General features: G+C 38.8%; 1 protein-coding gene across 1 annotated transcript in view; it reads right to left on the reverse strand.

Annotated features, from left to right (window-relative positions):
* Positions 1 to 17,130, reverse strand: part of VAV3 (vav guanine nucleotide exchange factor 3) — a 352,818-nt gene that overhangs the window by 118,821 nt on the left and 216,867 nt on the right. The window contains exons 16-17 of the mRNA XM_055339940.1: positions 9,732 to 9,833; positions 9,329 to 9,429 (exon numbers count right to left, since the gene is read on the reverse strand). Coding sequence (XP_055195915.1) covers positions 9,329 to 9,429; positions 9,732 to 9,833 — 203 coding nt within the window. The remainder of the gene's footprint in view (positions 1 to 9,328; positions 9,430 to 9,731; positions 9,834 to 17,130) is intronic.

Consider the following 17,130-nt stretch of genomic DNA (forward strand, 5'->3'; position numbering starts at 1 on the left):
CAAATGAAAGTTAGCTGGCCCCCTGCATGAGTGAGCACCTATTACAGAAATAAAGAGAGTGAGAGGTCCCAGCGAGGCATATATGGGGCCAGTATAAAGCCAGAAGCAATCTAGCCTGGGCTGACCACCTCACCCAATTTCCCTCTTTCATTTGCCTCTTTCCTGTTGGCTCCAGCTTTTTCTCTTTAATGTCTCATCAAGCAAACCAGCTTTCTTCCTAATTCTGATTAGATATACTAAAAACTACACAAGCCCTCTTCAGTGTAACCCAAGTAGGAAAAATGGAAAAGGAGCTGTGTGCTGGATGCGACTCCAACTCTCAGGACATTAGTCCTTACTTAGGGCTTACCTTTTCCTGTCTTCATGGCTACCATGTCTACCCGGTACCCTGTCACCCAGGAAAGAGGCACATTTCCTCCATGCACTTGGTGTGGAAAAGTTCACACTCTGATCTTCTCATGCTGGGCCTAGCACCTGAAGAGTAGCTCTTGAAAGTCTCAGCTTTTATTTACTTCTACCTCATGGTAGGGTTCTGTAAGTTTTCTAAGATTAGGGTAAAACCCAAAGGACTGGAAATAACTCTTAGAATCTGTTCTAAGCTTAGCAGTTCTTATCCAGACTCTTCTGGTGATTACTTTTATACTTGGTCTAGCAGCCCTAGCATTGAACTGAGTGCCTCCTTTACAAACAAAATCTAAATTCTGATAACCATATTAATGCAACAGCTTGTTAACTGGTATTAAAATAACAGTGGTGGGAGAGAGGAAGACCCAACTACCCACACTGCTTCATACATTTTCAAAGTAAAAGCTCATTCTGGCCAGAAAAATAGAAGAACTTCTTTTGATTAAAAAGTCTATGGAAAACTTGCTCTAATTTTGAAGTCTCCAACACCATCCTCAACCTCCTCTTGATACGGACCCAAAACTACTATGCAGCAGGTACTTGGGTCCCTAAAAAACACTTGGGAGTGTCACAGTTCTGCATTAAGACTAAGTCATAAGGGCTGATGACCATCAAATCTATTTTAGCTGAATTCTGACCCAACAGAAAGGTTGCTGCTTGAGATATGATGAAAAAGTCTTTCTTTCCATCTCTTTTTCTCCTGGGAACTTCCTTAGGAGAGTAATTCAATTCTTCAAGTTTCTAAAAGTTTTTAATCCTCAACTTGTCTTTACCCTGCAGCCTATTCTCAGACTCCTATTGATCAAACTATAAAATGTTCTTACCCTTTCAAGAGCCTTTCTAGATGGTGACTCACAGGCCCTCAAGGGGTTTATACCTCACATTCTTTCATCAAGTCCCAACTGGTTTGATGTAATTCAGAGAAGGGGTGTTACTACTGAGATGCTTGGAGGCTTTGCAGAACTCTATCTTCAATGCCAGCACAGGGCTCAATGTGCATATTTGTGTAAAAGAAATGTTTTTCAACAAGGCTTTAGATTCACTTAATACAATTCATTTGTTTAAACAAAAAATTCAGTCCTATTACATTTGTTTTTCCAATACAAGTGGCTCTCAGTGAATACATTATTGCACAGTTTGCTTTGTCTCTTATCCGAAGTTCTATTTGTTAAGACTAAACAAATCAATGTCCAAGTAAGACTGTTGGTCTCAAAAGGGGCCACAAAAAAGTAATAACCAGTATAGCTTCTGAAGGGGCCTTGTTATCATGGCTAACATGCTAGTTTTGTGAGACATTAAAAGACAGCTGGACGGATCAAATTTTGAAGTTACACAAATGTTATGTTCACCACTCAGACCTATAGCAATATTTTGGGAAAAAAACCCTATAAATAACACTTGGAAAGAGGCTTTGATTTCAAGTCTTCTCAGGAGCTCTAACAGAAGTACAACTACATAATATTTTCCTGTTCACTTTAATAATCATTAATATATCATTAAACTGACCTAAATAGTTAAGTGGAAGGAATAATAAGTACCCTTGAGTATAAAATTTTCTTGGTAAGTTAAGAAAGAGAACTAATTGATGGGAAAGGCTTTAATATGAAGTAGAACCAAAGTCATTTTTTGATTATGAAATCAAGGATCAAGGCTTAGCTCATGTAAAAGTAACCTGATAAAATACCTACTGGCAGAAGACAGAAATAAAACTGTATTCTTTTATGATAAAATATTGCAATACTATTTATAAAAAAGCTATTTCTGATGCCAATTTGGGGTGCAGGGTCTAGGTAGCAATCCTGCAGGTTTAAACCATTAGGATACTGAGACACCTTGCTTCCAATTAGGAATGGCTATGGCAGCAGCAGGAGCAGCAGCTGGCCTAGATAAAAGAGCGATTAAACAGAGAAGCAAATGGGGACCTGCTTCGGTTAAATATTAGAGCAGCTGAGGCTTGCATTCCCACTAAAGGAAAAGATGCATTAAACCAAAGTTGTCTGCTCCAGCAATATTTGCCTTCCGGTGCTACTTTCTTTGTTTAAACTGAGAGGATGCAAAGCAAGCTATATTGATCAATGTCAGGATAAGAAGGGAACAACAGGGTTTCAGCAGGGGAAAAACACAAATGTCCCCCCAAAATTGTGGTTTCGGATTAGACCTTCACGGTGGTGTGCTGTGAGAAAGCCAAGCCACTCTAGAATTACATCAGCTTTGCAGTGACTTGTTGAGAGAGTCTTATATAATGGAGTTCATACCTATTCATTATTAGGGTTGGAAAGTTTGGCAGCACACTTCAGAGGCCATGTACGTGTTGATCATCGAGGTTGCCATGGTGAATGTGAGGGAGTCAACTCAAGTTCAGTGAAAATGAGAGAGTGAAATTGCCCGCTCTTTATATCCATGCAAATTCTCAAATGTTAAGACATAAACTAATCACCCAACCTTCAAATTTGTTTCTTAGTTGCATAGTTTGTCTTACAAATACAAAAAACAAAACAAAAGTTAAAGCACCCTTTTTTCATACTTCAAATGCACTTGAGTTAATAATCTGTCATAGTCAAATATTAATATGAATGTATTACTTCCTTCATTCAGAAATGCACTGCATTTTAGCCAAGTAATTATTATTTCGAGGATGAATGAAGATTAGGTAAATTTAAAGGAGATAGAGCATGAAAAATAAAAGGCTTCTAAATTCAGGGAAGACAACATCCAAAGGCTTAACTTCCAAAAAAAAAAAAAAAAAAGCCAGATAGCTATTTCACATGCTTATTGGTTAGTATCTAGCCACCTCCAACACTATTAAAGATTGTGTTTGGGCTAAGATATTCCTATTTTGGAAAAAGGGAGTAACGATTTGAGGGATGAATAAAAAGATGAGAAATATGTTCTCTACGTGGAGGAGCATACAGTCTCCTAGAAGCAATGAAGAATGGCAGAGAGAGCTGTGCCCACCAAACCATCCATGTACCCCACTACACTATTCACCTCCTCCCTGTAATTAATTTGAGGCCATTTAAGTAGTTTTAACCAATACAGTGTGATTTAAAAAAAAAAAAGTGTTATTCACTTCAGTCTAGAAGTTTTATTAGCAGGAGCTATCCAGGAAGCTATGTGTTGAGTTTACAGAGTCACAAGATGGAACCAACTTGGATCCCGAAGCCATTATTTAGAAGGGAGCTCCCTTGGAGGGCCATGGAACTCGCAGCCAGTAGTGCAAATGTGAAAAATAAACGGTTATGTATTAAAGCCAGTGGGATTTGAAGGGCTTTAGGGATGTTTTAGTTGCCTAACATTGTCAAATACATAAAACCTACACACAAACTAATTAGGAAACAATTTAATTCAGACTACTGTTGGGTGGCCAAAGTGAGGGAAAATGATTGGCAAAGAGCTTAGAAATGAAATAAAGCAAGAGTAGATCTTGGAACTGATGGGAGAAAAGGGAGTGTATTTCAAGGAGAGGAAATAGTAAGAGGCAAGAAAGAATTCTAAAAATGGGACTGACTGGATTAGGGAGTGTATTTCCCTAGAAATTGAGGTATTTTTGTTACCAGGTGTTCCGTGAGCTAGTTCTTTTTCTTGATAACTTAATAACCTAACCTAGGCTCCTGGGATCAAGTCCCACAACAGGCTCGTTGCTGAGAGCCTGCTTCTCCCTCTGCCTGTGTCTCTGCCTCTCTCTGTCTCTTATGAATAAATAAATTCTTAAAAAATATATTATATATATATAATTTTATATACATATAAAATTAAAAAAAAAAAAGGCTGATGGTTGATGCTCAGGGCAGGAGCCCTTCCTTGCATAAATACCAGAAAGGAATGCAAAGGGTTTGCCAAGTCTCCCATCTTTCATTCTTAAAGTACAAGGCAGGGCTTCAGGTAAGATTTTTATTTCACTTATCCTATATCTAGTCGGGCTCTGGTCTACAAGGGCAGAATCAAAACCGGTCCAATCTCCCACAGCCTCCTGCTTCTGGGTCTAACACTACAGTGATCCTCTGAGCCCAGGAACCCTGGTGCCGCACTTCTACTCATTAATCTGTCCATGTGTTTGTCAGTCTGTCCACTCACTCATCCATCTACCATGGCTTCCCAGGGAACAGAATATCAGTTAAGTATGGTTCTTATCAGTGAGAGGCTCCAGTTTAATTCAAGTTTGGACATTATTCTGTAAGGAATAGAAAGTACAGCAGCAGTAGAATCACATCATCAGAATTGATTTTCATAAAAATCATGTTGGAAATCATACAAGGAAGAGTATAATTAACAGCAGGAGTTAGGAAGCTTTTGTTGTCGCCCAAACAAGTGAAATCGAGATTTTAATTTTATTTTTTTAATCTATAGCAATACCGTATCAGTGGATTCTAGAGAGCCTTCAGAGGAGAACTAAGAAAACCAGGTAAGTGAATGACAATGAGAGAGGTGGGTAAATCAAGGCTGACACCCAGGTTCGGGTGAGTGTATGGATGTTGGACCTTTAAGACGGAGGAAGTTTGTGTTAGTGACTAATGAGGTTGGTTTTAGATATGTGAAATTTGAGGTCACTGCAGGACACCTGGGAAGGGATATGAGAGAAGAAGATAGACATTTTGAATCCAAAGTTCAAGAGAAAAGCCTTACGTGGAACTGGTGACTTATCTACCTGGGTGTAGGTTATAGTTAATGCCAGGGAAATTAATCAGGCATCCAAAGGATGGCATGGGGGCTATAACATGGCAGGATGTTAAGGAGAGTGGTTAACAGTGCCGAATAAAAGAGAAAGGTCAAATTAGGTGAGGCCTGCAATGTGATGACCAGTGCATTTGACAATTAGAAGGTAGAATGGAAGATTTTCTCACCTTCATCTAGGCCTTGGGTTACTGTGTCATTTTGTTCAACTAGTCCTTCTTCTCTATCTGGACCAATGTTGAGTGATACTGGCATGCTCCACTTTCTGGAACTGCCTTCTACCCCAAATACCCAATGTTTATAGTGTAACCATTCCTACGAGACACAGCTTTCTGGACCACAAGTAGACTCCTGACTCACTCTGAGTTGACTGGAATCTCTATTTGTCTCCTGAGAATATACTTGAACTGTGTTAGGCAACAGAGCTATAAAGTTCTATAATGTGGAGGTCAATCTCAAGTCACCTAGGATACAATTTTATGTGGTAACTTGAATTATGTAAGCATTTGAGTTTGCCTTAAATCAATACTATTCACTTGCTTTGAATTTAGCTGATACCACCCCCCAAGTCAAGTTTTCCTGAACTGATGGGACATTCTCAGCCAGAAAAAGGCCCACCCCAGGGAACTATGTCTCCAGGCCCCGATATAGCTTTTTCTTCTTCCTGCCCTCCTCCTCCTCTACCTCCATATTTTCCCAAATGTCATACCAGTCATGGAAAAAACTATACTGCTGAACTAGTGCAAGCAGCTCTCACTGCATCCAGGTCCTGACCCTCAAACAGAGGACTGTGTACAACATAAGCCAGTGTTGGTTCTCTGCTGGCCAGGAAACACCCATCAAGGCTAGCTTGCCCACGTGCTCAAAATCCTGCCTCTCTTACCACACTCACGTCAGCCCTGCCAAGCTTAAACTCACACTTTACCCATAGCAGTGCGGGAACAGGTGAGTTCAAGGACTGGATGTCATAACTTTCAATGTTGAGTGGGCATGTGTTTAGGAGTGTGGGAGAGGACTGCTGACAGCGAGAAGTAGGCAAGGCCCCTTACTACTAAGGGCCACCCAGAAAATCCTAATCTGGAGGCAAAACAGGGGAGCCGCCTGGGCAGGTTCTTCCTACTTCATACCACTAATTAACAGACTATGTGCACTCAATGCCATCAGTCTTTTAAAATCTTGGGCAGGAAAGGGCAGAAAGGGCAGAAAGGGAGAGAAATAGACATAGATATGTAAAATAGGAGGATGGAGTCCACCACCAGATGTAAGGCAGAGAATCAAGAAGGCGAGGGAACTATGTTCAAAACTCCAAGAAGTAAATCTAGCCAGAGGTTTAAAAATTTTCTTTCCTACTTTACAGTGAATTCCATAACAGTTTAGAGAATGAGGTTGCTTGTAATAAATAATATCTAAGTAAGTGTTATCTATAATCTGCAGGGCATAATAGCCTTATTTTTACTTTATTTTCATGCTTTTATGACTCAGTTTCTTCATCTTAAAATAAAAGGTCCTAGAACTGAAGGTGGGTGCCAAAATCTTCCAGCTCTCAGATATTCCACGGGGAAAGGGCAGACATGGTCCCAGGGAGTCCTGAATTTCTCACAGCACTTCAAAGGACTGAAATCTAAACACATTTGGTAGTTACTAATTTAATTGAATTGACATGTTTTTGCTAAAAAAAAATAAAAATAAGTAAGTAAGAATTAGAAAATCTCTTTCATTCTCAGAGAAAACCAAATTCATGATTTTACCACGGTTGTTTCTAAGGGTCAGGTACTATGCGTTCAAGACATTTCCATAGATCCTCATAGCTACTTCACAGGACTGGGAGCAGAACTCAGAGGTTAAGAACAAATTCAGGAGTTGGAAGGCCTGGATTTGCATCTTTGCTCTATTGATTAGGCAACTAAGGCAAGTTACTTACTTCTCTGTGCCTTGGGTTCTTATATGTAAGATAAGAATGGCAGTAATTCCAACTATAAAGGATTTGCACAGGACTAAATGAGTTGATGGCAGAAATATACTTGGAATGGTACCTGGTACTTTGCATTTGTTTTAAGAAAATAAACATGTAAAGGCTACAGGCGTTATTATTATCCTCTATTTTAGAAAGGGGGAAAAAAAAAACACTAAGACTTAGGAAGTTTAAGTAACTGGTCCCAGTGTCACCCAGTGAGTAAGCTGTGGAGAGGGATTCAAACCAGACCAAGACTCCAGATCTTTCGGGCTTTACTGCCATCACACACAGTCTCCTGCTCCAGAGTTACTCACTGAAGGCTGGAGCACAACGGAATGATGACTTGGGAATAGGTAATGCACCGCTTTTTTATCTGCCTGACCAGGAATTCCCAACTGTTTCCTATGGACTTTTTTCAAGTAAAAGTTAAAAATTTAAAGTCCTTTCGCATCCTTCATTTTTATCACCTCAAAGTTTGGTGTTCACATTTCTTCTATCCACATTTGCTTCACATCATAAAAACAACAGCAAAGATACAGATTACACCCAGCCCTTTAAAAAAACAAAAACCTATGCTTCTCATCACAGCACCACGGATTAAAGCACTGAATTTTTATTGTGCCCAGGCACTGTGCTAAGCATCAACATTATTTCATTTGATCCTCATGATAATCCTCTAATTTCCATTTTATAGAAAAATAAACAAAACCTCAGAATGCTTAAGTAACACCCCCCCAAGCTTGTGCAGCTAGCAAAGGGCAGAGTGAGATTTTCCACCATTTCTGCTTAACTCTCAACTACTCTCTTGGACTCTTCCAGTAGAACGCAAGAACCATGCCAACTATGAGATCACTTCACATTTCTCACAAACTCCTAAGACAGGGCTGGGAGGGGGGGGTAGTTAATAAAAAAAAAAAATGTCCTACCATGAACATATTAACTGTCCTCAAAGACATGAAAGGTTGGGCCAAATAAAGACAGAACAAAAATTTAAATGATAAACTGCATAACTGTATCAGGTGGACAATTGAAGAATAACAATAGTAATAGGTAACATTTCTTTTATATTTTACAACTTTGTAAACTGTCTCTGACCTTCAGAAACATTAGTGGGTGCTAATCTTGTCTCCTTGTCTTAGCAGACTTTGCGTCAATTGTGTGAACAGTCTGTCTCCCATCAGAAAATGGGAACTGCTGCCCTGAGGACTGAACGAGTTTGTGCAGGAAGGGCCTGGCAGAGAGCCCAGTGCAGGTGCTCAACTAACCCAGGATCCTTCCAACTAACCCATTCCTGGCATGGGGAGCTCATGGGAACCTTAAAAACCATCTACTGAAGGAGCAGAGTGAGAGGAATGTGCTGTGATCCCAGTCCTCTACTGGGGTTCACACCTTTTCTACAATTGCCCATTTTCTGAACTCAGCTCTGAAATGAGCTATTATTCTGTTTCACTCTTCTTCATATTATCCAAAATAATTCAATGTCCACCTTTTCCTTTGGGAAAATCAAAGGTTGACATGGCTACCTTTTGAACTCAAGCTGTTAAAGATCCCTTTCTTCTGTTCAAAAAGTTTTACTGATTTTGAAAGGTCTTATTGATAAAACACAAGAGAAACTCAGGGGAAAAGGACAAAGAGAAAGAAGAAGAAAGAGAAAGAATAAAGAGGACAGAAAAGAAAGAGGAGGAAGAGAGCCCAAGAGGAGAAAGAGGCAAAAGGCTATTGAATGCATAATTGCCAATAGTCTTAGCAACTGGCTCATGTAACAGTCATGGGGCATTATTTTTAAAAACCAAGGGGGAAAATATTTACATAAAATCCAAAGGATATATGCTCTCCGTTAAATGCTGTAAAATGACAATGTATTCAATTCATTAATTCATGAATTAGTCTGTGTGATGTTTACTTCTGGCATCATTAGCATTTCTGAGCTGAATATTTAAGAGAACAAGGGAGAAATTTAAGGACTTAAGATAGAAGTGAAAAATACTTTTTTCTATTTTTGTCCTTTGAGATGTGTGCTTTGGCTATGTTTGTACAGCATTAGTGAGATTCGGGGGCTGGGCTGAATGAAATGAGTGGCACAAAACCTTCCAAACCCCCCTTGAAGGCCTCTGCCTCCCAGGTATGTGTAAAAGTCATAGGAATTTTGAACAATTTTTTAATTGTCCTTATAAATGATAGTTTCAAAAGCAGAGATGTCATAATAAACACATATTGAGAGTAAATTAGACCTTAATTATGTTTATCAAGTTTTATATCCTAATTAAAAGCAGAATCACAACAATAAACATGACTTACCAGCAGAATTAACTCTGCCACAATTGTCTACTCTTCCCAAACATTCTTTGTGTGCTCTCGCGCCACACTTAAAACATAAATAGCCTTGATAAAATGTTCCTCTGAAAGGTAAAATTAGAGAGTGATTATGTTAAAAGGTGTTAAAATCTGCCTATATGGAATCACAAAAGAAAGAAAACAGGGGAACACAGTGCTCTGCAAAGTCTTTTAGCACAGGGAGAGGGTTTCCTGGGGTTCCAAAGGAAGGATCCAGGCACAAGGCTGAGGAAAGGTCTGTGGACTCAAAACTGTCAAGGCAATCTCCCCACTTCCAAACATTTTGGCTGGGATATTAGAAAAGTTGGAAACATGGAGCAATTATACCAGCTCCTTTAAACTGAAACACGGGACCGTGCGAGCTTACCTCAAGAGCATCTGGCAGACTTTGCAGGATGTAACCCGATTGAAGGTGTGCATCTTGAACTCATGGAAATTGGAGTCTGCATAGTCTGGCCTTATGTTTGATCTATAAAAAGGGGAAAAAAAGTAACTTCCTAAAGAAAGTTTCACAACCAAATAGCAGTTTAATCATCTAAAACCTAAATTCATCAACATCACATTGGGTAGAGATCTGATTCAAGCAAAAAGGCTATTAAATATGCAATGTTCTCTAAGCCAAAAGTAGGCTTTGCATTAAAATATATACCAAAATCTGGTTGTGTGCAAAGCAGCAACACATAAGGATTTAAGCAAACTAATCCTCCTCAGAATTGAGGATTCCCTGAGAACATTACAGAATGGCCACATAGGTCAACCTGCCAGGAAAAACACAAAAACCTGCTGGATATTCATGCTGTGTGATAGTTTCTCTAGCCGCCATCACTGAAATATAAACTAGATGGAGCGGACGGGAGGGAGGGGCAGAGGATGCTTCATTCCCACAGAAGCCATCTCTAAATAGGTATGTGGATGATGTCATGACCTATAAAAGTGAAAATAATTTTATAAAAAGTTTTGCAACAAAACATCGTCTGGTCAGTAAAAACTTCCTCCTTAACAATTTGCTTTCCTTGTAATCCAAATAAATTTTATATTTTACTTTTATATTTTTTATATTTTATTTTTATATTTTATTTTTATTACCTGCATATGCAAAAGAAAACATAAAGCAAAATGCAAACTATCATCACTGACATAAGATTAAGCAAAAAATAACATAACCAAAGTGATTTTGTGCCAATATTATGATGACCAAACAATATTTGTTACTTTAACCTTCAGGGCAATCCTGACCACTCAGCACTAAGAATATCACTAATTTACAAACAAGGAAATTGAGGCTAATACTAAAGTCTAAGGGAAATGGCAGAGTCAGGCACTCTAGTCCAGGTCTGTCCTCTCTGCCTCTCTGCGAGATGGAACTCAACAATATTCACCTTAATATAATAAGATTGTTGGAAATCGTCAATTTAGCCATTTCTAGAAGATTTTTTATATTACTCGTAATTTACCTATGTCACAGAAGAAAGCAGAAAAATTAGAAAAGAACTAAAAAAAAAACTGATATAAATCAGATGTATATGGAGGAAGCTAAGATGATGCTCTTCAACACGCTACAAGCAATTTGAGAGAGTGTAGGAAAAGTTTGAGATACTGATGAGCTAGGATTTCCCCTTTTATAGAATACAGCAACTCTCAACCACACAGAGCCTTGGTGTAATGAAGCATAACACAGGCGGGCGACCAGGCATCAATCTCTGAGGTACCAGGAGAAGCCTTATGAAAAAACATTCGCAAAAGCAATTGGAGTAGCAGGCAGTGATGCAGAAGTGTCAGAGAGGTCAGCCTTCCAATCCATCTGCTGAATATGAGCGTGCTAAAAATGAAATCAAATATTAGTGCCATCTGGGATTTCTCTGCTCCATGCTTCTGGTGACCTCACTTTTTAGGAAAATGTTCTGCTGCATGCTGAAAAGCATGGCCACTTCCACAGCAGTATTTTTGTATTCCTGATTAAAAATTATAGTTCTTCATGAACAGAGAAGTAGAGAAAACATAAGGATCTAAAACAAAACTGTCTTCCCAAGATTCTTGAGTCCATAAAGCCATGCACTGGAAAGAGCATCACACTCTACTTCCTTAGCCAGGAAGGCCTGCTTTTTTCTGAACATCAACGTGATACAGTCACACATGGATTGTCAAATCACAGCTTCAGTCCTGGGAACTTGAAGAATTCATCAGCCTCGAGTTGTAGACTAGAAGTAGGTCTCCTTCAGAAATGTAAATGGGTCCCAAACAAGTAAGAGTTTAATTAATTTTAGAAGCTTGTCTGGGACAGAGATAGAATACCTTTCTCTAAGGATCAACTCAGGTAATAGACAGATCTTTTGACCATCTATTATTTTCCCCAACTAATGAGGAATAAGCTGACTTTTAAAAAAGATTTTATTTATTTATTTGACAGAGAGAGAGCACAAGCAAGGAGAGCAGCAGAGGGAGAGGGAGAAGCAGACTTCCTGCTGAGCAGGGAGCCCAACATGGGGCTCAACCCCAGGACCCTGGGATGGTGACCTGAGCCAAAGGCAAATGGCTAACCAGCTGAGCCACTTAGGGTGCCCCTAAGCTGGATTTTTAGAAGACAAAAAGCTGAGAGGAGAATCACTCGGACGTTAAAAAAAAAAAAAAAAAAGACATAATAAAAAAATCTGAAAATATTGTTAATACTGGTTGTCCTACATGAAATTAGGCTCCAAATGGTGAAGTAGAATGGTAGGGAAGAAATGTTGGAATTAAAAAAAAAAACTATAGCTGCATATTATTTTTTAAAATTAAACACTAAAAAGATAAAAATCCTATGACTCTGGAACTGCTCCTGGAGCACTATAGAATACAAAAGTATAGTCAAATATACTTTTGGTAGGAATCTGAAATTAGACCACCCAGGCCTAAATCCTAACTTGCAAGTCACTAACAGCGTGACCCTTGATAAGTCAGTAAGTATAAGGACTACTCATAAAATCAAAATCATAAAGTTACCTATTTTATGTAAAGTGCTTTTAGGACTCTGCCTGACCCAGAGTTAGTGTTCAATAAGTATTGGCTACTATTAACAAATTCCTGATTCCAAATGCACAAAATAATAATGTAGTAGTGAGGGATCCCTGGGTGGCGCAGCGGTTTAGTGCCTGCCTTTGGTGCAGGGCGTGATCCTGGAGCCCCAGGATCGAGTCCCAAGTCAGGCTCCCGGCATGGAGCCCGCTTCTCCCTCTGCCTGTGTCTCTGCCTCTCTCTCTCTATGTTTATCATGAATAAATAAATAAAATCTTTAAAATAATAATAATAATGTAGTAGGAAGAGTACTTTATGAGTTGTAAGAATCCCTTGGTAGTCCTGGGACATAGTCCCCGGAGGATTCCCATTCTCCTGAGAATTTCATGTAGGAAGGTTGTTATATGCTCAGTGTCCTCTAAGACCAGGAATCCATATATAATGAGTTAAGCACAATAAGAAATAGGGTTGCCCAGTAGAATACACGTATGAAAAAGTCCAGAGAATCAGATAAAATCATATCAAGTGCCAAATGAAGAGAGATGTCAACACACATGGACTACAGCCTGTGAGGATGTAAAAACCGAAGACAGTAAATTGGCTGGTTGGAAAGAGTTGGAAAGGTAAATTAGAATTAAAAAAAAATATGGAGAAATATCAGGATTATAGGTAGGTAACAAAGGGACAAGAATGATCAAAAGTGGCATTTGTTTCATACTTTTAATGCACCAGGCACATAATAGGCTCTTTGTATATTTTTCACATTTATTGTTCACAGCAAACCTAGAAGGCAGTCATTCGTTCATTTCATATTAAGTACCTACCATATACATAGACCCTAAGGCCTGAACAGAAAGAAGGATCCCTCAGCCAGAGCTGAGGAGACAAAGTAAAGAGAAGAGATGTAAGAGATGATGAGGTAAGAGAGGTTGGCAGGGGCCAAGGAAAGAGGTGAGATCTTACACAGGGATTACTGTCACATTAGTTGACAAAAAAAAAATCTCTGTGACCACTATAAAGAGCATTCCTTGCAGTGAAGCAAGAGTGAACACAGCAAGACCATATGGGGCTGGGTTATCTATAGATGAGAACTGAGGGTCAAATATAGGTTAGCTCACTTGCTCAGTCACGCAGCTCTACACAGAGGATTCCACCTAAGTAACCTGTTTTGATATATGACAGTTTACTTGTGAGAACTTGAATGGAATCTTGCAGATTTCTCAGGAAAATGTTGCCATTTCTTTTGCTTCATATGAGTCCATTAGTAATACAAATAATCAATCAAATATTTACAAGGCAAAGTATGTCAGCACTCTTACACTTCCTTTTAACTTTACATATACTCTAACTTCTTGCCTCTTCTCACCTGGTTTCATGGTTGGCACCAAACTGAGGACCATGTGCCTCCCTGTAGCCTGAGTCCCTTCTCCATTCTCCAGATCTGCATTCCCAGGGGCTCCACAGGCACCTCAAATGCAGCACATACAAAACTCAACTCTACACCTTTCCTAACATACTGGATTCTGATTTTTTTTTCTTTAAAGATTTTATCTGTTTATTCATGACAGACATAGAGAGAAAGGCAGAGACACAGGCAGAGGGAGACGCAGGCTCCACGCCGGGAGCCCGACATGGGACTCGATCCAGGGTCTCCAGGATCACGCCCTGGGCCAAAGGCAGGCGCCAAACCGCTGCGCCACCCAGGGATCCCTGGATTCTGATTTTAATCCATGAACATACATTCACTCCATCTTCTAACCTGGGAACTTGAGAGTTGCAAAGAATTTTTCCCTCTTCCTCATACCTTCTCCATTTTCATTCTCCGTCAACCCCTCCTCTGCTCCAATTTCTCCTTCCCTGAAACTATAATGAACTTCTGTTGATTCAACTTTAAAAATACCTCCTCAAAAATTCAGGTTCCATTCTCCCTCTTCATTACCTAAACCAAGCACTCAGAATCTCTCAGCTAAATTTTTACAATGACCTCCTTAATTTTTCCATTTTCTACTTTCTCTCCCTACTGAAGGCCATCTTCCAGAGTATTCCCAGAATTACCTTGAAAAATAAGAATCGGTCACTCCCTCTGGTGAAGGATTCTGCCGGTTTCTACTGCCTACAGGGATAAAGCCACAATGTCTAGCATGGCATACAACGTGTTTTAAGTTCTAGGATGCCTCTTGCAGGCCTCTTCTTTCCCAAACCCTCATAAGTCACAGGTATACATTGTTGGTACACAGACCTTGTCACATTTCCTAAACACGTTCTTCTTGTCCGTAACTCTGCACTTTTGTAGTCCATTCACTCAGTCTAAAATGTTTCCCTCAGCCTGCAGCTGCTAACTTGCCTGATTACTCATTTTGGACCAGATAAAAATGTGACTCCTTTGATAAAATCCTCTGTGAGTCCACATGATAAAAGATAACGATTATCATTTCATCTGGGTTCCCAAAGTACTTTTCCAGCCCTCTAGTGCAGTACTACATTATGTTATAACCATTTATTACCTGCTTCTCACTACCAGAAAACTAGCTCCATGCTATTCGTGTTTATATTGTCAGGACTTATTTCAGTGCCTCATATTTAATATATATCATTGTTGAATAAATAAAGGCCACTAGCTATATTTTAAGTATCCTCTACTTAGAGTGAAAAGAGAAAAGGGAAAAAGTAGAAAATCATCCACTGAGTTAAAGAAACAAAAGCTCACATCCAAGAAACACCTACACAAAACATAATTAAAGAAAAAAAGAAAAAGATCATTGGAGCAAGTCAGGAGAACAAGCGGTGTTTGGAAGATAAAGGAAAAGGAGAAAGTGATGCCAGTTTGGGGGAAAAAGGAGATCGAAAGTTCTGAAATGAGTATCAAGTGTTCTTGAGAATGGTGGCTAAGGCAGGTTTACTACATCTGTGACACTGTCATGGTTAAATTTATGTGTCGACTTGACTGGCCATGGGATGCCCAGATTTTTGGTCAAACATACTTCCTGGTGTTTCTGTGAGGGCATATTTTGGATGAGATTAACATTTAAAGTGGGAGACTCCCATCTTCAGGATATTTGGTTATAGCATGCCTCTTTTTAAATAAGATTTTTAAATACATATAATAATTTATCACAATAAAGAACCAAAAAAAAAAGCATTGATTACCTCAACAGATGCCAAAAAAGACATTTAATAAAATGTAGCATGTGTTTCTGATGAAATTCTAAATAAACCAGATGTTGAGGGATACTTCCTTCACATATTAAAGAGTATCAAGCTAAAGACAATAGAAAACATACTTAATTTTTTTTATTTTTTTTAATTTTTATCTATTTATGATAGTCACACACAGAGAGAGAGAGAGGCAGAGACATAGGCAGAGGGAGAGGCAGGCTCCATGCACCAGGAGCCCGACGTGGGATTCGATCCCGGGTCTCCAGGATCGCGCCCTGGGCCAAAAGGCAGGCGCTAAACCGCTGCGCCACCCAGGGATCCCAAAACATACTTAATTTTAAACACTATCACTATCCTATTGAAGTTAAGCAAACTTTGCTTAAGTGAATTGTATTATTCAGCATTGCTCTGGAAGATCTGATCAATGTAATATGACACAAATAAATGTATAATGGTATGTATATGATGAAAATAAATAATATATATTACATATATTAAAAATAAATAAATATAGATATAATAAAAATAAATGTCAATAAATGAAAAAGACATTGTTGGGACAACTGGGAAAAACCCAAAGAAGAAATGCAAACTGATAAAACTAATAAGAAGAAAAGACATCAGGGGGTGTCTGGAAAAGCATTTCTCTAGGCTTCCAATGTTCTCCAACATTGAAATGCAGGAACATGTGGATAATGTTTTCACCCAGCAAAATTCCTTGAGACTCAAAGTTCAAGGATTTTCACAGGTTGGTCACAAAGGCATTCTCTGCTATCATAATCAGATCACTTTTCACAAATATTAAAAAAATCCCAGAAGGAAAGTAGATGCTCACTTTAAACTATATGGTTAAAAAAAAAAAAAAGTCTAGGTAGGCTGGCACAATGAAATTCGGTACCCTTGGCACACCAAATAACCTTACCGCATGGCATCACAGGGGCCATTTCAAAGCCTAAATTCCCAGATACCAGCCAAGGGACAACCCTCTAAGCAGACTCTTTTAAAGACATGGACCCAAACCTGCCATGTTTACTCTTTCCCGGCACAAAATGTTCTAGATGAATAAAATTTAAAAGTTAACTGAGGAAAATCAAAAATATTCAAGTAAATAAAAGCTACCTATCCAAACTGCTGAATAAGAAGCTTGCATATTTTATTGTAAGTATACAATCTCTCAGGTTAATTTATAAAGTTAAAACAATTCTTTCCCCCAAACCAACAAACACCAACATACCAATACACAAACACACACACACACACACACACAGAGATTTCTTTTTTTAACTTGAGAAATGATTATAAAATTCAACTGGGTGAATAAATGTATGAAGATAATCGGGAAAATTTTTAAGCTAAGACAAATTGTTACAGAGAGTGTGTAGAAGTCATCATTATCTGAGATACTAAAATGTTTTTTAAAGGTACATTATTAAATCTGTTGGGACTGACAATAAGATCAAAAATAGAGAAGATAAAGTCTTGCAGGGGACTAAGCATGTGCACAAATGTGGTATGTGATTTTTGTGACAGTTTGTTCACTTACTATTTATCTGCTCAAAAGATTAAAAACTTATTAAATACATACTATGTAGGCAGTGAGGTACAATGATGAGCAGATC

The sequence above is a fragment of the Nyctereutes procyonoides genome, unplaced genomic scaffold (assembly GCF_905146905.1).
Source record: "Nyctereutes procyonoides isolate TBG_1078 unplaced genomic scaffold, NYPRO_anot_genome, whole genome shotgun sequence".
Lineage (NCBI taxonomy): Eukaryota > Metazoa > Chordata > Mammalia > Carnivora > Canidae > Nyctereutes > Nyctereutes procyonoides.